This window comes from Maniola jurtina, chromosome 2, assembly GCF_905333055.1.
Source record: "Maniola jurtina chromosome 2, ilManJurt1.1, whole genome shotgun sequence".
NCBI classification, from domain to species: Eukaryota; Metazoa; Arthropoda; class Insecta; order Lepidoptera; family Nymphalidae; genus Maniola; species Maniola jurtina.
Window position 1 is genome coordinate 16,155,527 of NC_060030.1, and position 17,830 is coordinate 16,173,356.

Here is a 17,830-nt window from a genome sequence, read left to right on the forward strand (position 1 = left end):
TTACGTGCATTAAGCAATCAAATATCACTTGCTTTAACTCTGAAGGAAAACATCGTAATGAAACATGCATGCCTGAGAGTCGTCTAACTGCTCTCAAAGGTGTGTGAGTTTGCCAAATCGCACTGGGCCAGCGTGGCAGCTGTGGGCTAAACCCTTCTCATTCTGAGAGGAGACCATACTCAGTAGTGGACCGGCAATGGGTTGATCATATTGGATCATAAATATCAAGTAGCTATATCGATCTGTGAATCGTTTCATCGGATCGTTCAGGTTGACCAGTCTAGTATAGGGCGTGCTAGGACCGGTTCATCGCGCTATTGTCGCGCGTGAATGCAATGATCTCATTCAAGGCTCGCTCGCGTTGCAGGCCTTTGTGAACGAATTAAATCGTTTCAATGCGCCTGCGTCGATCGACGAGCTCTTTGTATTTGCATAAAGGAGGACAGATCGTCTGGGAATTTGTCCAATTTTTTTGTCTTTTTATTGTGGAAATTTAATCGCATCACAAAAAGCTACCATCAGAGCCTTTGGTACGGCTTGCGTAAAAAAACTCACTTTCGCTTCATTTCTTTCTTTCTGTCTGAATGAGCTTCTTTGAATGCTTCTCATAAATATAGATAAGCAGAGCATGGCAGTAGAGGATTGTTTTCAGGTTCCCTACCCGAAGGAAGAAATAGGTAACTATAAGCCTCCACTGGCTGTCTGTCCGTCCGTCCGTCTGTCTGTCAGCGGATTTTTTTTTTTTTAATGAATTTATCTCAAGAACCGTAATAAGTAGAGAGTTAATATTTTCTTCTATTTCTATGGCCGCTATACCAAACAAAAAAATAATACCTAAAAATTTGAAAAATGGCCGCCATGAAAATAAAGAAAAATTAAAAAGTTTTATTTCTTATAAGAAAACTTGTGGTATGGAACTCTTCGTATGCGAGTCCGACTCACACTTGACTGATTTTTTATTGAACCGGTGCCAATTTAAAGGAAGCTGGGAGGAGCATAGTTTTTAAACTACCCGTCCATTTTGAAATAATTGAAAGGTGGCTTAATGTCCGGCTCCTGAGAAGAATTTGCTCACAAAATAGTGCTCACTTAGCTCTGATGCTACTAATATTTTTAGATGCTTTTGATATGGAAAAAAATCATTGGAAAAAATATAGGAAATTAAATACATACCACTGTCCCATTGCCAACGCAAAGGTCGTCAGGTTCCTCCCCGGCTATTTTGTAGGGGGGTACTAGGAAGTGTGGCAGTGCGAAGAGCAGGGATCCTGTACCCATGACCAGCACCCCCCAGCCCAGCCAGCGGGGCTTGGAGGCGGCGGTCCTACCCCCCAGGTAGGTAACTGGCGCCAGGCAAACGAAGGAGGCCATGTCGTACCTGGTGAAGTGAAAATTATATAATACCAGCTGATGCTCGCGACTTCGTTCCCGTGGATATAGGTCTTTAAAAATTCCGTGGGAACTCATTGATTTTCCGGAATATAAAGTAGCCTGTGTTAATCTATCTCCATTCAAAATTTCAGCCAAATCCGTCTAGTAGTTTTTGCGCGAAAGAGTAACAAACATCCATACATCCATCCAGGCATACAAAATTTCGCGTTTATAATATTAAGTAGGATAAAAAAATTATGTTAAAAAGCAGAGATAGCTCATGGTTAGGATGTCGCCGGCCCCTTATTGAGACGGTTGGGGGTTCGACCTTTGACTTTTCGGAGCTATGTTTTAAGAAATTCACTTGTTCTATCGGTGAAGGAAAACATCGTGAGGAAGAGGTCTACATTGTGTTCTCAAAGGTCTGCCAATCCGCACTGGACAAGTGTGACGGACTGTGGCCTAAACCCTTCTCATTCTGAGAGGACACCTATACTCAGTAGTAGGTCGACAAAGGGTTTTTACTATACGTACATAAATAAATTATTTACGGGTTGCAAAGCTGAAGTGGCAAAGAGTAGGGCATTATAATTCTAAAAACCGATAGACCTTGGGGTCCCAAGGTGCTGGAATGGCGACCTCAGACCGGAAAACGTAGAGTTGGAAGACTCCCCACTAGGTGGACGGATGACATCAAACGAGTCGTAGAGAGCCGAAGGTGCCAGACCGTGGCTGTGGAACTCCCTACAAAAAACCTATGTCCAGCTGTGGACCTCTATCGGTTGATAATAATGAAGGTTTTAGACTCACCCTCCTGCAATGACCCCAGTCTGCATGGACCGAAGACCGAACCTCTTCTCGATGGTCGTGATCACCACATTCACAAATCCGTTCACCACCATACCTGAAGACAAAAGAAAATCCTATTATTTACTTGCACAGTTCAAAAAAACATCAGAAGACGTACGAGTAACTTCGTCTGGGTATGAAACAGAAATGCTTTTGATTCAAAGAAACTTTTGCAAAAATACTTTTGAATCAATCAGTCATTCAAAGATTTCAACATGAAGTTATTCAAGAGCGGATCAACAAATTCCTGAAAGTCTGGCAACGCATTGGATCAAAGGAACCACCAATGTGGTTCCTTTGGGGCAATTATAATTTTTTATTCAAAAAAAATTTTAGAAGCCTACTTCTTCTGAATTGTCAAAAGAATCTACCAACTACAGGGCGATTTAGAATACTCGATTCAATTGAAAATACATCTTATCGTACGATAACTTACCAAATCGAAGTGTTCTGATTTCAGAATCGGCCTACTGGCTCCCTACTAAAGTATTTATATTTTTACTACGTCTAATGACAAAATTTGTCGCAATATAATTTCAGCGCTTAAAAATATTTCAGTTGCATGAAAATAAAATCATCAATGTAAAAAAAAAAATTGGTACCAAACATAAATGATTGACGTATTCCTACCATGAAAATGCTCTCCAACCGTTCGAATTCGATTGTACGAGGATGTTAAACAAATCAATTCCGATGACAAATCGGACGGAGGCTTCGACGCCGAGCAAAAATATCCGGAGCTATTAATATTTCACGTGCACGGACAGACCGACAGAATGCCCTGAAATAGACTGGCATCATGTCCGTTTTTATTATTTTGCTCCTGTTCCGAAAATTATTCCATGAATTTTGTAGTTTTTCACATAAAAATTAGATTTTGAATAAAGCCACATGAAAATCTGGTTATAAAGTTCGTTATCAAAGGCTTTTTAGGTTATTCTACACTGCTGTAGCGCAAGAATAAATAAAAATTCAAAGCAAATTTAATACCTACTTAGTTCATACTATAATAAGTACCTAGTACCTAATACTAAAGGTTGCCTGGTAGAGATTGCTCCAAGCAATAAGGCCGCCTTTGCACACAATTGTTTTTCTGTTTTCTTCTTTCTGTGTTGTATTCCTTTACATGTGTTTTTGTGTGCAATAAAGTGTTCTATCTATCTATCTATCTATCTAGTACCTTTCTTCCGCGACTTCGTCCGCGTGGCCTATATTACTCGGAAATAATGTAGCTAACATTCAGTGAAAGAATTTTCAGAATCGGTTTATTAGTTCCTCAAGAGAGACTTATAGGTATTTGATAAGCCAGAGTATGCAGGTCAATAGTGCATAGTAATGTTATGACGAATGACTTTATGACCTTCTTCTAAATATATCTAAAAGTTAATGATCAATAATAAGCATAAATGGTAGATAATAATAATTGTACCTAGATATTTACTACAATCATTTACTTTGCAGCTATCTTGGATTAGTTATATAAAACTTTGTTACTAGCCAGAATATAATCATTCTAATGGTATCTGATTTAGGGTTCCGTATTATTCCATTACAAGCTGTTAATCTCTTTTTGTAAAAAAAATAGAGAGCATACGAGCAGGCGGGTCACCTGATGTTAAGTGATTACCGCCACCAATAACATTTGCAGACTGCAATCTCACCAGGTGGTAAGTGATGAATGATGATGTAGTCTAAGATGGAAGCGGGCTCACTTGGCAGCGTCAAAAACAGTCGACTAAAATTATTACTTGAGATTTTTCTAGTAATAAATCCAAACCTATTCAAAAAAGTTTTCTTAATATTGGTTTCCACAATTTTCTTCAACACCACACGCGATACTGTGATTACAATAAGGTTCAAGGACGGTACTCAGTGCTCACAGCATGCTCACTGATTGTAGATCTATGTATTACATACAATACCTATACAAAATGACATAAACACAAATAAGGTTGCTTACTGATGATTTATAAATGATTCAAACCAGCTTTCATGTGGAAAATTGTAGTGTTTTTGAACTCAGTAGGTAAATTGTTTTTGCATTAATTCGTATCAATTTTATAAAATAGGTATACCTACTTTTTTATACCTAGATTTTATTTGTGTGCTTTAAATTGTTGTGCCCTAGTTCAATTTCAAATCAGAGAAAATACGGATCGAAAAATAGAAACACAAAGCATTAATTCAAAGTAGGTATCATTTTACAGTTTTTGATTTTCAATTGTTGTATTTGTAAGATTATGATAACTAAATAAATGGCAGTGTTTGCTTGTTTGTCCCATTGGCACTCATCAGGCTTCGAGTACGGAACCCTTAGAGCGATTACAAACTCATCCGATCCGATTCCGTGAAAATATGGATATAAAAAGCTCGGAACGAACTCTGATATTGCTTACGTATAATCCGATCTCTGATCCAAATCTAAGCTAACTAGTAGGCATCTTTGGCATATCTGTCATACGTCCGATTTGAATCCGAGGCACATCCGAGATATTCTCACGGATGAATGACGGGGAGAACTCGGATGACAGAAGTCGGAGCTAGTGCGTAAGCTACCATACAAATATGACTACATACTATGACTACTTCGGAAAGTATTTTCACGGATTCGGATCGGATGCAGTGCATAATCGCCCTAACAAGATAAGAAACAATCCAGCGATAGTGATGTAACGGATTCTTCCAAGCAAAGACGTGCCGATGCATAATTCCGACAAAAATACCTACGTGCCTCCTGTACAAACATGGTATAAACAAACCCTATTTGGGTTAAGAGAGCCTGAGATACAGATTGTATGTGCCTGCATTAATTTTTAGTTTTATTTTGATGCGGTGTTCCCATCCCAGTAAGCTTTAGTAGGGGTGGTTAAACACATATCTATGGGTTAAACAAATTGCGTAAAATCCGGCAACGTATGGGCACATGAGTAAAGATATGGGCACAGTTCCTCTGATGTTGAAAATCACTAATCATCACCTGGACATAGAAGTTCTAGTATAGTAGACTTCTTAGTGGGTAAATAATTTAATGACGATCTGTTTCGATACTCTTATCTCTTCATAGTTCATAGATATAGCCTTCAAGTTTGAAGAAAGGCACACTTATATAATACCTACTATCTGGTGCTTGCGATTTTGTAAACATAACTAGGTTTATAATAAAACTAAGAAGTAACCTGTGTCACTCTCTTTAACTAGGTAGATATTATATCTACGCAAATCATGTCGATCCGTTGTGGTGTGATTGAATTCACACTTACAATATGGATAGTAAAGTAGTGATGGCTAATAAATAAAAATTAGTGATAAAAGAAGCGACCTAATTACCTTGACAAAAGTTTGAACCAGCAAGTGGTTTTAGGATAAAAACACATAGCTTGCAAAAAGTGATGTAAATGAAGTAAATATTTGTTTCCTCGTCAAAGCATACACCGCGTTGCAATATCACGGAGCACTCCAAACAATGCTTCCCTCATAGATCTGCCGCTGAACGTCGACTTATGCCTAGTCACGTACCGCCCAAATTATAAAAGTGTGGGGCACACTGACATAACATATTAGGTACTAGCTGATGCCCGCGACTTCGTTCGCGTGGATGTAGGTTTTTTAAAAATCCCGGGAACTCTTTGATTTTCCGGGATAAAAAGTAGCCTATGTGCTAATCCAGGGTATAATCTATCTCCATTCTGAATTTCAGCCCAATCCGTTTAGTAGTTTTTGCGTGAAGGAGTAACAAACATACACACACACACACACACACACACATACAAACTTTCGCCTTTATAATATTATAGTGTGATAGCATTTTTTCGTATTTGTGCCTGAAAATACTCTAGTAGATAGTATTAAATGGCCTATCAATAATATATTCTGTTAATTTTAACTAAAATAATTGGTTGTAATTGGTATATTAGGTAAATAATAATAGGTATACGAAAACGACAAAACAGCCAACCGTATTGCAACATACTGACGCTATGTATGGCTACTTATAGAGATGGAAAAATGTATGCAATGTAACCGTAACTGTAAAAGAGGAAAATGAACGATGATAGATCTACTTGTAAGATAATAATTTATTGTGGTGTTAACTAATTCTTGCTAGACTATGCCGGGTCCGTGCACTGCAGTTTTAGTCGACCTGTGGTCGGTGTAGCGTGAACCATTCTTCAAAGTAGAGCATTCCAGCTCCTATATCTTTATATGTACATACGAGTATGATTTATAATTTGATGGCCGCCATTTGTTGAAGCATGCACGAAGGTGTCAATAGGTGTGTAACCCCCGCCCCAGTACCTACTTGTATGTTATGCAGTCTGTCGTTACGCGTAAGTAGGTAATAATATATCACATACACAAAACCGAACTAATTTATCTTCACTCTTCAAAATACAATTTGCATGAGCTTTATTATCTGGAGTTTTATACAAGTGTCAATTAAAAATTCATAACACCCCCGACAAGTAAAGGTTGCAGTAACTAGAAAAGAGCTGATAACTTTCAAACGGCTGAACCGATTTTCTTGGATCATAGCTAAGAACACTTTCGATCAAGCGACCTTTCAAACAAAAAAAAAAACTAAATTAAAATCGGTTCATTAGTTTAGGAGCTTCGATGCCACAGACAGATACACAGATACACACGTCAAACTTATTACACCCCTCTTTTGGGTCGGGGGTTAATTATCTTTGGCCAAATTAAAACTATTGGCGTGAAAAATGCTGATCATATTTTGTGCATCTCAGTGTACTTCCACCTTCAGGATCACTCCCAAAGATTTGCAAAACGCCCAAAGCGTTTCGCTAAACGTGCGAACGCGGCGGGATGATAAATTGGCTATTTACTATACAACCTAAGTACTTCCTGCGTATCATCGTGATTCTGGTTTTTATTGTTATTATATCGAGCTAATGGCGGAGGAAAATTGTTCTACAATAATAATTAATCACTAGACTTACATTGTTTGGGAAAATTTTGAAACAATCCCGCCGTCCCTGACTGCTCCCTCGGGTAAAAAATTTGTTGGGGACAATGCTACTACCAACTTATCCAAGATACTCACAGGTGGGCCACACTATTATTACTCGACTGCGGCAAAGCCAAAAGGAAGGGTTATGATTTTAGCAGTCTATATATGTATGTATGTATGTGGGTATGTATGTTTGTATCCAGATTCTGTGTGTTCCACCGTAGCGCCTAAACTACTGGGCCGATTTTGATGAATGTGGTGTCAATCGATTTGTCGTAAAGGTCTGGGTGACATAGGCTACACTTTATAATTGGCCTAACGGATGTTACATGAAATAAAGTGAGGATCTCCAAAAATATTTTTTTGCTATTGTATCGAGTGGGATGTCAAATGAAAGAGGAGAAAATTTTGAGTTCATAAATGTAAATGAACTACAACATTAAAATATACCAAGCGACAGAAAAACAATTTTACTATAATATTTCAGCGTCGCAGTCGGGTTTTAGTTTTCAACTTTATCTTGTTCTAATATAATACCTCGCTGCAGTAGTATCGATGAGGAATGGGTAAAAAGTAATTTGTAATAATATTATATAATGTAGATAAGTAACCGGCATGAGGCAAAGATAATCACACTAATATCACACTAATATTATAATGTGTGTGTGTATGTTTGTTACTCCTTCACGCAAAAACCCCTGGACGGATTTGGCTGAAATTCGGAATGGAGATAGATAATATCCTGGATTAGCATATGTGCTACTTTTTATCCCGGAAAACCAAAGAGTTCTCCCGGGATTCCGAAAAACCTAAATCCACGCGGACGAAGTCGCGGGCGTCAGCTAGTAATATTATAAAGCATGCAAAAAGAAAAACTCGAAACAAATAGGATAGGTAGATTCACAGGTGGGTTGAATCTAAAATTCATGGAAAACTCATCATACAATTCAACAGTTCATTCTTGTTAGTTTTGGCGAAACGTGATCCTATCGCGGACTATCTCAGGCATGCAGTGTGTTGCTTTTTGCAGATGAACTTTCGTGTTCATATGAAAACATTTTATTCCGGTTATTGCTTTTGTTGAACTGAATTTTTTGAATTGTTTGTCATATATAGTTCAGGCCGTATTCTGAATCTCCGTGGATATGTACGTCTATACCTAATTAAGTTGCACGCATATCTACATGATTGTACGTATCTACACTTCAAAAATCAATAAGTAACAGTCAAAGTGCTAATTGTCTAACTTTGGTAACCAACGGATGTGACATGATGTCACCTTAGAATAAAGACTGGACTTCCGAGACGGTCAAGCGACTTGATAAGTAGTAAGCACATTTTTGTTTGAGACAAGCATGTTGACCGTATCGGGCTGATAGACATGCAGATAGCTATCATGACGTAAGACATCCGCCAAGTAAGGATTTTTGAAAATTCAACCACTAATGGGATAAAAAAGGGGTTTAATTTTATATAGTTCACTTGGATGAAGTTGTAAGTAAAAGCTAGTTTTATTATACTTTTATACTAGGTATTATATTGCTATAGTTTATCGGCTAACGGCTTATGTAGGAACTACATTTAATACAAAAGGATAATGAAATGAACACTGCACTTTTGTTATTGAATTTTAATCCACCTATTGGGCAGGCTATTAATATCTGGAACCGATATATTTCAGTACAATTTAATCATTTAAAAGGATTTCGTGGTTTTGCATATTCATTATAACATTGCTCCTTGGTGCAACATATTACTTTTAATCCATTATCAGCTATCTATACTTAATAAATAAAATTGGAGTGTCTGTCTGTAATTTCGAAATAACTACCGCATATTAAGGTCATATGGTTATTTGAACGATACCATAACTAAATCACACGTTTTTAAAATTTTTGTCTGTCTGTCTGTCTGTTTGAAAAGGCTAATCTTCGGAACGGCTGAACCGATTTTGACGGGATTTTCAGAGACAAGTAGAGAATTGACCAGGGAGTAACATAGGCTACTTTTTTAACCGACTTTCAAAAAGGGAGTTGTGTTTTTCTACCTATGTATACCGAAATCTCCGAGATTTCTGAACCGATTTGCGTCATTTCTTTTTTAATCGATGGAGGAACTTTGCGACATTGTTTCCTAAAAAATTTGGAGTCTAACTCCTCAATCCTGATGCTGCAGGGGATCTGACCAATCCACGCGGGCGAAGCTGCGGGCATCAGCCATTTAAAATAAAAATGCGAAAGTTTATCTGCTAGCTTTTCACATCCCATCCGTTTAGGCGATTTCGACGAAATTTGATACAAAGATATCTTGACTCATGGGGAAGGCTCAACCATCTATTTTTAGTTCCAGAAAATCAAAAAGTTCCCACGGGATTTCTATAAAAACCTAAATTCACGTGGACAAAGTTGCGGGCATCATCTACAATCTACATATAGATTCACTTGGATAAGATGAAGCGAGATTACTGCACGGGGTGAGATAGTCTAGTACCAATCTTTAAGTATCAACAAAATGTTGCACTACGGAACCCTAAAAACTACAACAAACAAAACAAACTCCGATGTAAAGAACCCAATAAACCACAATAAAACCTATTCAAGACAAATCACCCTACAATCTCAGGCATTATTAAAACGTATGGCCGTAAATCCGACGGCCCTTCCGGAAAAACCTCCGATAGTTTCCCAGGATATCCGGTAACTCCGTACATTAATTTGGTCCGGGAGTGGCCTTTGTTTCCTAACTCTTATTAATGACGCCATCGGTGGTAATAATTGTGGGAATTTTCTGCTGCTAATGTTAAAAATTGAGGCGTTTTGGTGGAAATATGGTCTGACTTAACAGTCGGTATGATATTTTTTCGTATTTTTTGTATTTGGCGATTTGCGATACTGGAGGCCACTGTTATCATTACTGAAAGTTTTGTAATTTAGTTCGAAGGTGTTTTATACCAATACTAGCTAACACACCCCAACTTTGCCGGGTAGAATTCTTAAAAATCTTTTCTTACTAGGCAATGTTAGCAGGGGTCTATGTTATAAGGAAATTGCACATGTGAATATTAGACTACATCTATTGTAGTATATCAGTATCTCAAATATGTTCGAAAATTGACACGTAAATATTTTTTTCCATAATAAAAAGTACCTAGTACAATTAATCTTTGTACCAATTGTCGTTAACATCGGTTAAATGGTTTGCATACAGACCCACATACAGATTTCGCATTTTCTTTATACAAAACACCAGTTATTTAAGCATAATTACGGACACGGAACCCCAGGTTGTTTGTAAACAACCTAAACAGAGCCTTTATATAATTTCTAATATCGAATTAACTCGTAATACGCTGGTACTTGAAAAATGCAATATACCGGTCCGTGTTCCCAGTATGGAGTGCTGCCGGTTCGTTGGGCTCACTTACTGCGTTATTGGATTTGATACCGACTTGTTACCTTAGACTCGGGTGTAGGGTGACCAGGATGCTTGTACTGTAACGGATAGTCCGGAATAAAAACCGAATGCCAAACTACAACAACAATGATACAAATTAAATATTAATACATCTTTAGGAATATCTTTCATATTTATTCCAAATTCAATAAATAGTCTAATTTTAGTCGGTAAGATATTACGTTATCTTTGTGTACGTACTTTAATTGATCTTTATGAGTACACTAATCTAATAAACGAGTAGCTCAGTCACCTGATGTTAATTGACTACCACCGTCTATAAATTTTGCAGCATCAGAAGCACTCCGGGCTTTTCAGGAATTTATTTATCCATATAGAAATTTAACGTAGATTTCATTTAAGGAGATTAACCATAGAGTTTATCTTGCAGGAAACATCATGATTTGACATCTCCTTTAACGTTCACTCAGAGCTTAATCTTCCGCTAGACGCGCAATACTGAACTGACAGCAATTCTGAACTGTAATGATTCTGAGAGAATTTTCAGAAGAATAACGTTTGAGACTTATCCGAATTATTTGAATAAAGTGGTCACCCTACTCGCGAGTAATGTTATGCAGTAAATGCTTTTAAGTCTTTGGCTAAACCGTGCGTGAACTCAAGTGAATGGGGCTGTTTACATCGCCACCGCGGAGTAGGTAGCTCTAATAGCTAGTAGGGAGTTGTGTGAAGGTTGTTGAACAATGAATATTGTTACTGTACTTACCTAAGACCTAAGTACTCTATTCCACTTAGGCCCTTGATCTAAAACTTCCAGTTGATCGCAAAGGTTTAAGAGTTAATTACTAATACACTTATTCAATTTGCACAGCTCCTCAGCAATGTTCATATTCATATTAACATACCACCCAGTCCGCCCCTCGCACACGAGTGGAGGGGAGTGGAGCGAGCACGAATTAGCAGCAACATTAATCAAGTTAGCGATACTCGAGACGGCTCGGATTCCGGTCTAACTCCTCATCCGCAAACGGATCCGAAGCTTACGAAACTGAGAGCTTCGAAAAACCATAGCTTTTCCGTTTACATAATATGGCTAAATTAGTACATAACCGTATGGAAAGTAGTAACCCTAGCGCTTCTCTGGCGCTTTTCATAAGAACATCGCGTCGTTTGGTTGGAAAGTAATTTGGTTGAATAGGTAACTCAATGACATTTTTAACCCCCGACCCAAAAAGAGGGGTATTATAAGTTTGACGTGTGTATCTGTGTATCTGTTTATCTGTGTCTGTGGCATCGTAGCTCCTAAACTAACCTTCACTTGTCGGAGGTGTTAATTTTTTTTAATTTACATTTGTTTAGACACGTTCTCAGCCACGTGAAAATTATAAACTAAAATAATTGATCTAATTATGTACCTAGGGAAAAGATACGTATCTTGGGGATGGTTTTGCCCAAATTTTATTTAGAGAATCCATAGAGACGCTATTTGATTCAGCTCTATGTACTAACATATAAATCCTATAATACTTCCACACTTTAAATATTTACAAGTGTAAATTAAAATTTATACTTGACACCTCCGACAAGTGAAGGTTACAGTAGGTAACTAAAAAAGAGCTGATAACTTTCAAACGGCTGAACCGATTTTCTTGGGTTATAGCTAAGAACACTCTTGATCAAGCCACCTTTCAAACAAAAAAACTAAATTAAAATCGGTTCATCAGTTTAGGAACTACGATGCCACAGACAGATACACAGATACACACGTCAAACTTAATATAACACCCCTCATTTTGGGTCGGGGGTTAAAAACACCGATTGCATACCTGTCATCTATGTAGGTACTAATGTTTAAACATTATCTACTAAATCTTACTTATTTTGTCTGTATGTCAACAAACACATTTTTATGGATTTAGTTTCCCAAATTACGGTATATCTAGTGTAAGGTTATTTTTAAAAAGTTGATTTGAGTTGTCAAAAATAATATAAAAATATTAATTTAGCTGATGAAGGTAGTTTGGTAAAATCGATATTTGGCTCATTCGATGTCATACAATCTGTTATTAGGAGGCCAACAAGATTGAACTTGCATAAATACGGGTGTTTTGAAGGTTTTAGTTTAGTCTCCTTCCGAGATTCGGGGCGATATCGCATATTTTCGGTATTTGGATAGTGAACTGAATAATTAGATGTTGTGATAGCAATCACGCTCTAATTAAATTATTTATTTTGGCATTAGTTTGTTTAGATTAAAACTCTCGGATAACCTTACACATTAAACTTGTGTTTCTTTGTGTTGGTTTTGGAGAGGACATTCCAATAATTCGATAAAAATATTTAACTAATACCTGTTTATCTGAGTGACGCCAATAATTCAGAAGCGGGACGTGTCTCACGTTGTCTTAATTTCGCTTTGGTATCTTTTTATAAACAACCCACATTTGATTAAAATTTTTAGATTTTTTTTAATAATTTAGTCTTTATTATTGGCGTCACTCAGAAAAGCAGGTATTATTTAAATATTTTTATCGAATTATTGGAATGTCCTCTCCAAAACCAACACAAAAAAAACACAAGTTTAATGTGTAAGGTTATCCGAGAGTTTTAATCTAAACAAACTAATGCCAAAATAAATAATTTAATTAGAGCGTGATTGCTATCACAACATCTAATTATTCAGTTCACAATCCAAATACCGAAAATATGCGATATCGCTCCGAATCTCAGAAGGAGACTGAACTAAAACCTTCAAAACACCCGTATTTATGCAAGTTCAATCTTGTTGGCCTCCTAGTAACAGATTGTATGACATCGAATGAGCGAAATATCGATTTTATCAAACTACCTGCATTAGATAAATTAATAATTTTATATTATTTTTGACAACTCAAATCAATTTTTAAAAATAACCTTACAGTTCGGCCGTCCTGAATTTAACACGTCCTCGTGTTTCTAATTAATCATGTCATGTCAGTCGCGGGCATTCCTTGCCCTAAGTCAAATCCAAATCATGGGCTATCCTGCCCTCCGTCAAATCGGTTCAGATTTTGTATACATCGAATGGGAAGTTAGTCGTTTGGATTTATTGTTGACTTGATATTAAAACTGAGAGTTCGGCAGTTCAAGGGTAGGTTTTAATGATTTGACGGAGGGCAGGATAGCCCATGATTTGGATTTGACTTAGGGCAAGGAAGCCCGCGACTGACATGACAAGATTAATTAGAAACACGAGGACGTGTTAAATTCAGGACGGCCGAACTGTAAGGTTATTTTTAAAAATTGATTTGAGTTGTCAAAAATAATATAAAATTATTAATTTATCTAATGCAGGTAGTTTGATAAAATCGATATTTCGCTCATTCGATGTCATACAATCTGTTACTAGGAGGCCGACAAGATTGAACTTGCATAAATACGGGTGTTTTGAAGGTTTTATTTCAGTCTCCTTCTGAGATTCGGAGCGATATCGCATATTTTCGGTATTTGGATTGTGAACTGGATAATTAGATGTTGTGATAGCAATCACGCTCTAATTAAATTATTTATTTTGGCATTAGTTTTTTTAGATTAAAACTCTCGGATAACCTCTACACATTGAACCTGTGTTTTTTGTGTTGGTTTGAGAGGACATTCCAATAATTCGATAAAAATATTTAAATAATACCTGCTTTTCTGAGTGACGCCAATAATTCAGAAGCGGGACGTGTCTCACGTTGCCTTCATTTCGCTTTGGTATCTTTTTCAAAACAACCCACATTTGATTTTTTTTTTTAATGAGTTCGGTAGTTTTGGTGATTTGGTGATTAAAATTTTAAGTTTTTTTTAAAGAATTTAGTCTTTTGTGAAGTGGAAAGTAATTTGCAATAAGTGGTTCAGATTGATTATTGGCGTCACTCAGAAAAGCAGGTATTATTTAAATATTTTTATCGAATTATTGGAATGTCCTCTCCAAAACCAACACAAAAAACACCAGGTTCAATGTGTAGAGGTTATCCGAGAGTTTTAATCTAAACAAACGAATGCCAAAATAAACTATTTAATTAGAGCGTGATTGCTATCACAACATCTAATTATTCAGTTCACAATCCAAATACCGAAAATATGCGATATCGCTCCGAATCTCAGAAGGAGACTGAACTAAAACCTTCGAAACACCCGTATTTATGCAAGTTCAATCTTGTTGGCCTCCTAGCAACAGATTGTATGACATCGAATGAGCCAAATATCGATTTTATCAAACTACCTGCATTAGATAAATTAATAATTTTATATTATTTTTGACAACTCAAATCAATTTTTAAAAATAACCTTACAGTTATAATTTTACCTGCGCTTATTACAAAGTTCCCGATGAAGTACACTTTGTAAATTGAGTTCTTGCGTGAAAAAAGTATAACAACACTAGAGGATGCCCGCGACTACGTCCGCGTGGATTTAGGATTTTAAAGATCCCGTGGGAACTGTTTGATTTTCCGAGATAATAGTTGCCTATGCCAATTTCAGGGACGCAAGCTACCTCGGTACCAAATTTCGTCAGAATCGGGTGAACTGTTGGGCCGTGAAAAGGTAGCAAACAGACAGACAAAGAGACACACTTTCGCATTTATAATATAAGTATGGATAATTTAATCTACCTCATTATAACTTAGGGGCATAACGCCCCCTTGCTTATATTCGTGGAGTTCGATCCTGGACACGCAATCTTAACTTTTTGGAGTTACATAATATTATGTGCATTTTAAGCAATTAAGCAATTAATTAATATCTTTGAGTTAAGTAATTTATTATACTTAATTGAAAAGCAAGCGAGATTTTTGCTGGACCTTTAGTTTAACCGATTTATTATTAGTAAAGAACACAGCTGGGCAAAGTTTAGTGCTTGGGAAGTTTTTGCTGCACCATACCTAGAAAATTTTTAGTGCTTGCTTTATTGTGATCTAATTGGCGCAGCTCGGAGCTTGGATTGTAAATATTTTGAAAATACAAACTGTGCTTAGGTCCTGTTTTTTGGCGTCCTGAATTTTGAATGAAAACTCAACTCCTCGAGGCACAGTCACGCTGTGGTCTTATAGTGAGAGGTCCCGGGTTCGATTCCCGGCAGGACTAAAAACCGCCCGAGTGTGGTTTCAGTTGTTTAGACTGTAGACTGAAGGTTTCCTATGAGGCAAGTTAAGGTCTTTGATATTCGAAATTTAAATTAGTTAACACAAAGTCAAACTAATTAGACGTAGGTAGTTCACTTAACTTCAATAGACACAATGGTTACAACTCCCATCGGCGGTGTTCCCATTAAATCACAACCTGGCGTTATTCAAGGGACGGACCGACAAATTTCTGAAATGCCGGCAACGTGTCGGCGGTTCCTCTGGTGCTGCAAATGTTTATGGGCGGGTAATCACTTGATATCAGGTGACCCGCCAGCTCGATTGCTCTCAATTTTTATTATTTTTATAAAACAAGATTAATTTCAATAAAACGGGGACAATTTACCGGAAGCATGGCACAATAAGGGGCAAAGACTACAAAATGCCGCTTATACCGTAGATATCTACTACCTAGTAGGTATATTGCATAATGGCGCAAAAATGAAATTCCGCCACCCGTCGTCCGGGACACAATTTTAGGACGGAGCCTTAAATAGCAAACAAAAAGTGTTAGAGACAAATGCAACGTGGATGGTTAATAAACCCTAGCGTTAACCTCGCTAAACTTAATTTTTTATTGTTCTCACCTGCATTCATTGTGTTTATAATATTTGCTACTTAATAAAAATCAGAAGACTGGTTGCATTAGCTGTAAAAAAAATTGGATACACTATACATTTTGTTTTAGATAAGTTGTATAGAAATCAAGAGAGTATTTTAGTTTAAATTAAAACAGACGCCGTTACAACAAAGCAGTCAAAATGGCGGCCATCTGCTATTCAAAATTACTGTTTATTAGTTAGGATTACCAAAAAATACGATCGTGGTTAACAGGAGTATGAAAAAAAATAGATACTTAGCTATAATGGAATATTGCTATAAAATTAATATTATAAAATAGTATGATTTGGCTTACTTACCTTTATAAAACTTCACAATTTTCACTTAACACAACACAAGCTCTGTGGCAGCCTTTAAGATGGCGGCCTGATGAGTAAAAGTGACATGGATCATTGACGCGGGCGCAATATATAAAATATACCACATGCGAATATGTACTGAATCTTAAGGCACGAAGGTTTAATTTCCGTTATTCACTTTGATGTTGGGTGTGGTGATTAAGTTGCCAGCTAGGAAAATTAAATACTTGCCTATTTAAAATAATTATATATGAGGGAATAAATTAATATCTTTCAAGACAAATGGGGATAAATATTAGGCGTAGATCGGTTTTATGGTAGTAGATTATTGGTTTTAAAAAAGAAAAGCTAACCAAGTGTACAAGTATATTGAAAGAATGAAAATTTGATGTCTCGTTCAAGAAAAATTAAAGGCGAATGACGAAGACCTCAGTTTTGTCAATTTTAGAAATTACAATGTAGTAATTTCATATGATATGAAAACAGTTTCTGCAGGTAGGAGTTTCTCTCAATATTTTTTGTAAATAATTAATTAAACTGAATTTTTAATTTAAGCCTTACAACATTGCACACCAAACCTCTCGTCTTCCTTATCACAATAATAATACTGATCTCACTGGGTATCGCTCAAGAATGGTGTCTTTGTTTCAGGCCCTTGAACCGACAGTGACCGTGTCCGCTCAGCGACTATCGGATCAGGTGCGAGTTATTCAGCGCCGTCGTATGCTGGATGAATCTACACTTGATCGATTGCGCTTAAATTTACCACAAGTTATTACTACCGGTAACTCAACTCATAAATCTCCACAAATTCCGAGTGTTATAGAGATTTTAAACACCCAAGAGGAGTTACAAGGTAGTTTAGATTTGACGGTAAGTAACCAGAATGATGAGCAAATGAGGAGGACTTTGGAGGATGCGATTTTAGAGTTTAGATCTGTGCCTAACAACCTTAGACCGAAACTACCTCGTTTGCCTGTCCATAGACGAAATATGGCGTTGATGGCAGTTCTAGACAAAATATTAGGTACATATTTAGAAAGTTCATATGACCTAAATGATACGCATTCGATCCTATACTGTGGAGCTGTTGCAGCATGTCGGATAGCTTCTATCAAATTTCCAGAGCTGCATAGAGCTGTAAAAAGACCAAATACAGC

At 36.9% G+C, this 17,830-nt stretch overlaps 1 protein-coding gene and 1 long non-coding RNA gene across 3 annotated transcripts in view; one reads left to right on the forward strand and one right to left on the reverse strand.

The window, feature by feature from the left end:
* Window positions 1-17,830, reverse strand: part of LOC123873643 (solute carrier organic anion transporter family member 4A1) — a 67,627-nt gene that overhangs the window by 17,681 nt on the left and 32,116 nt on the right. For both annotated transcript variants that reach the window (XM_045918601.1, XM_045918609.1), the window contains 2 exons: window positions 2,182-2,275; window positions 1,174-1,378 (listed from right to left, as the gene is read on the reverse strand). In XM_045918601.1, coding sequence (XP_045774557.1) covers window positions 1,174-1,378; window positions 2,182-2,275 — 299 coding nt within the window. The remainder of the gene's footprint in view (window positions 1-1,173; window positions 1,379-2,181; window positions 2,276-17,830) is intronic.
* Window positions 4,536-16,038, forward strand: LOC123873679. The gene is made up of 3 exons (XR_006797731.1): window positions 4,536-4,653; window positions 10,001-10,002; window positions 16,028-16,038. It is a non-coding gene; the product is annotated as an uncharacterized LOC123873679 (long non-coding RNA).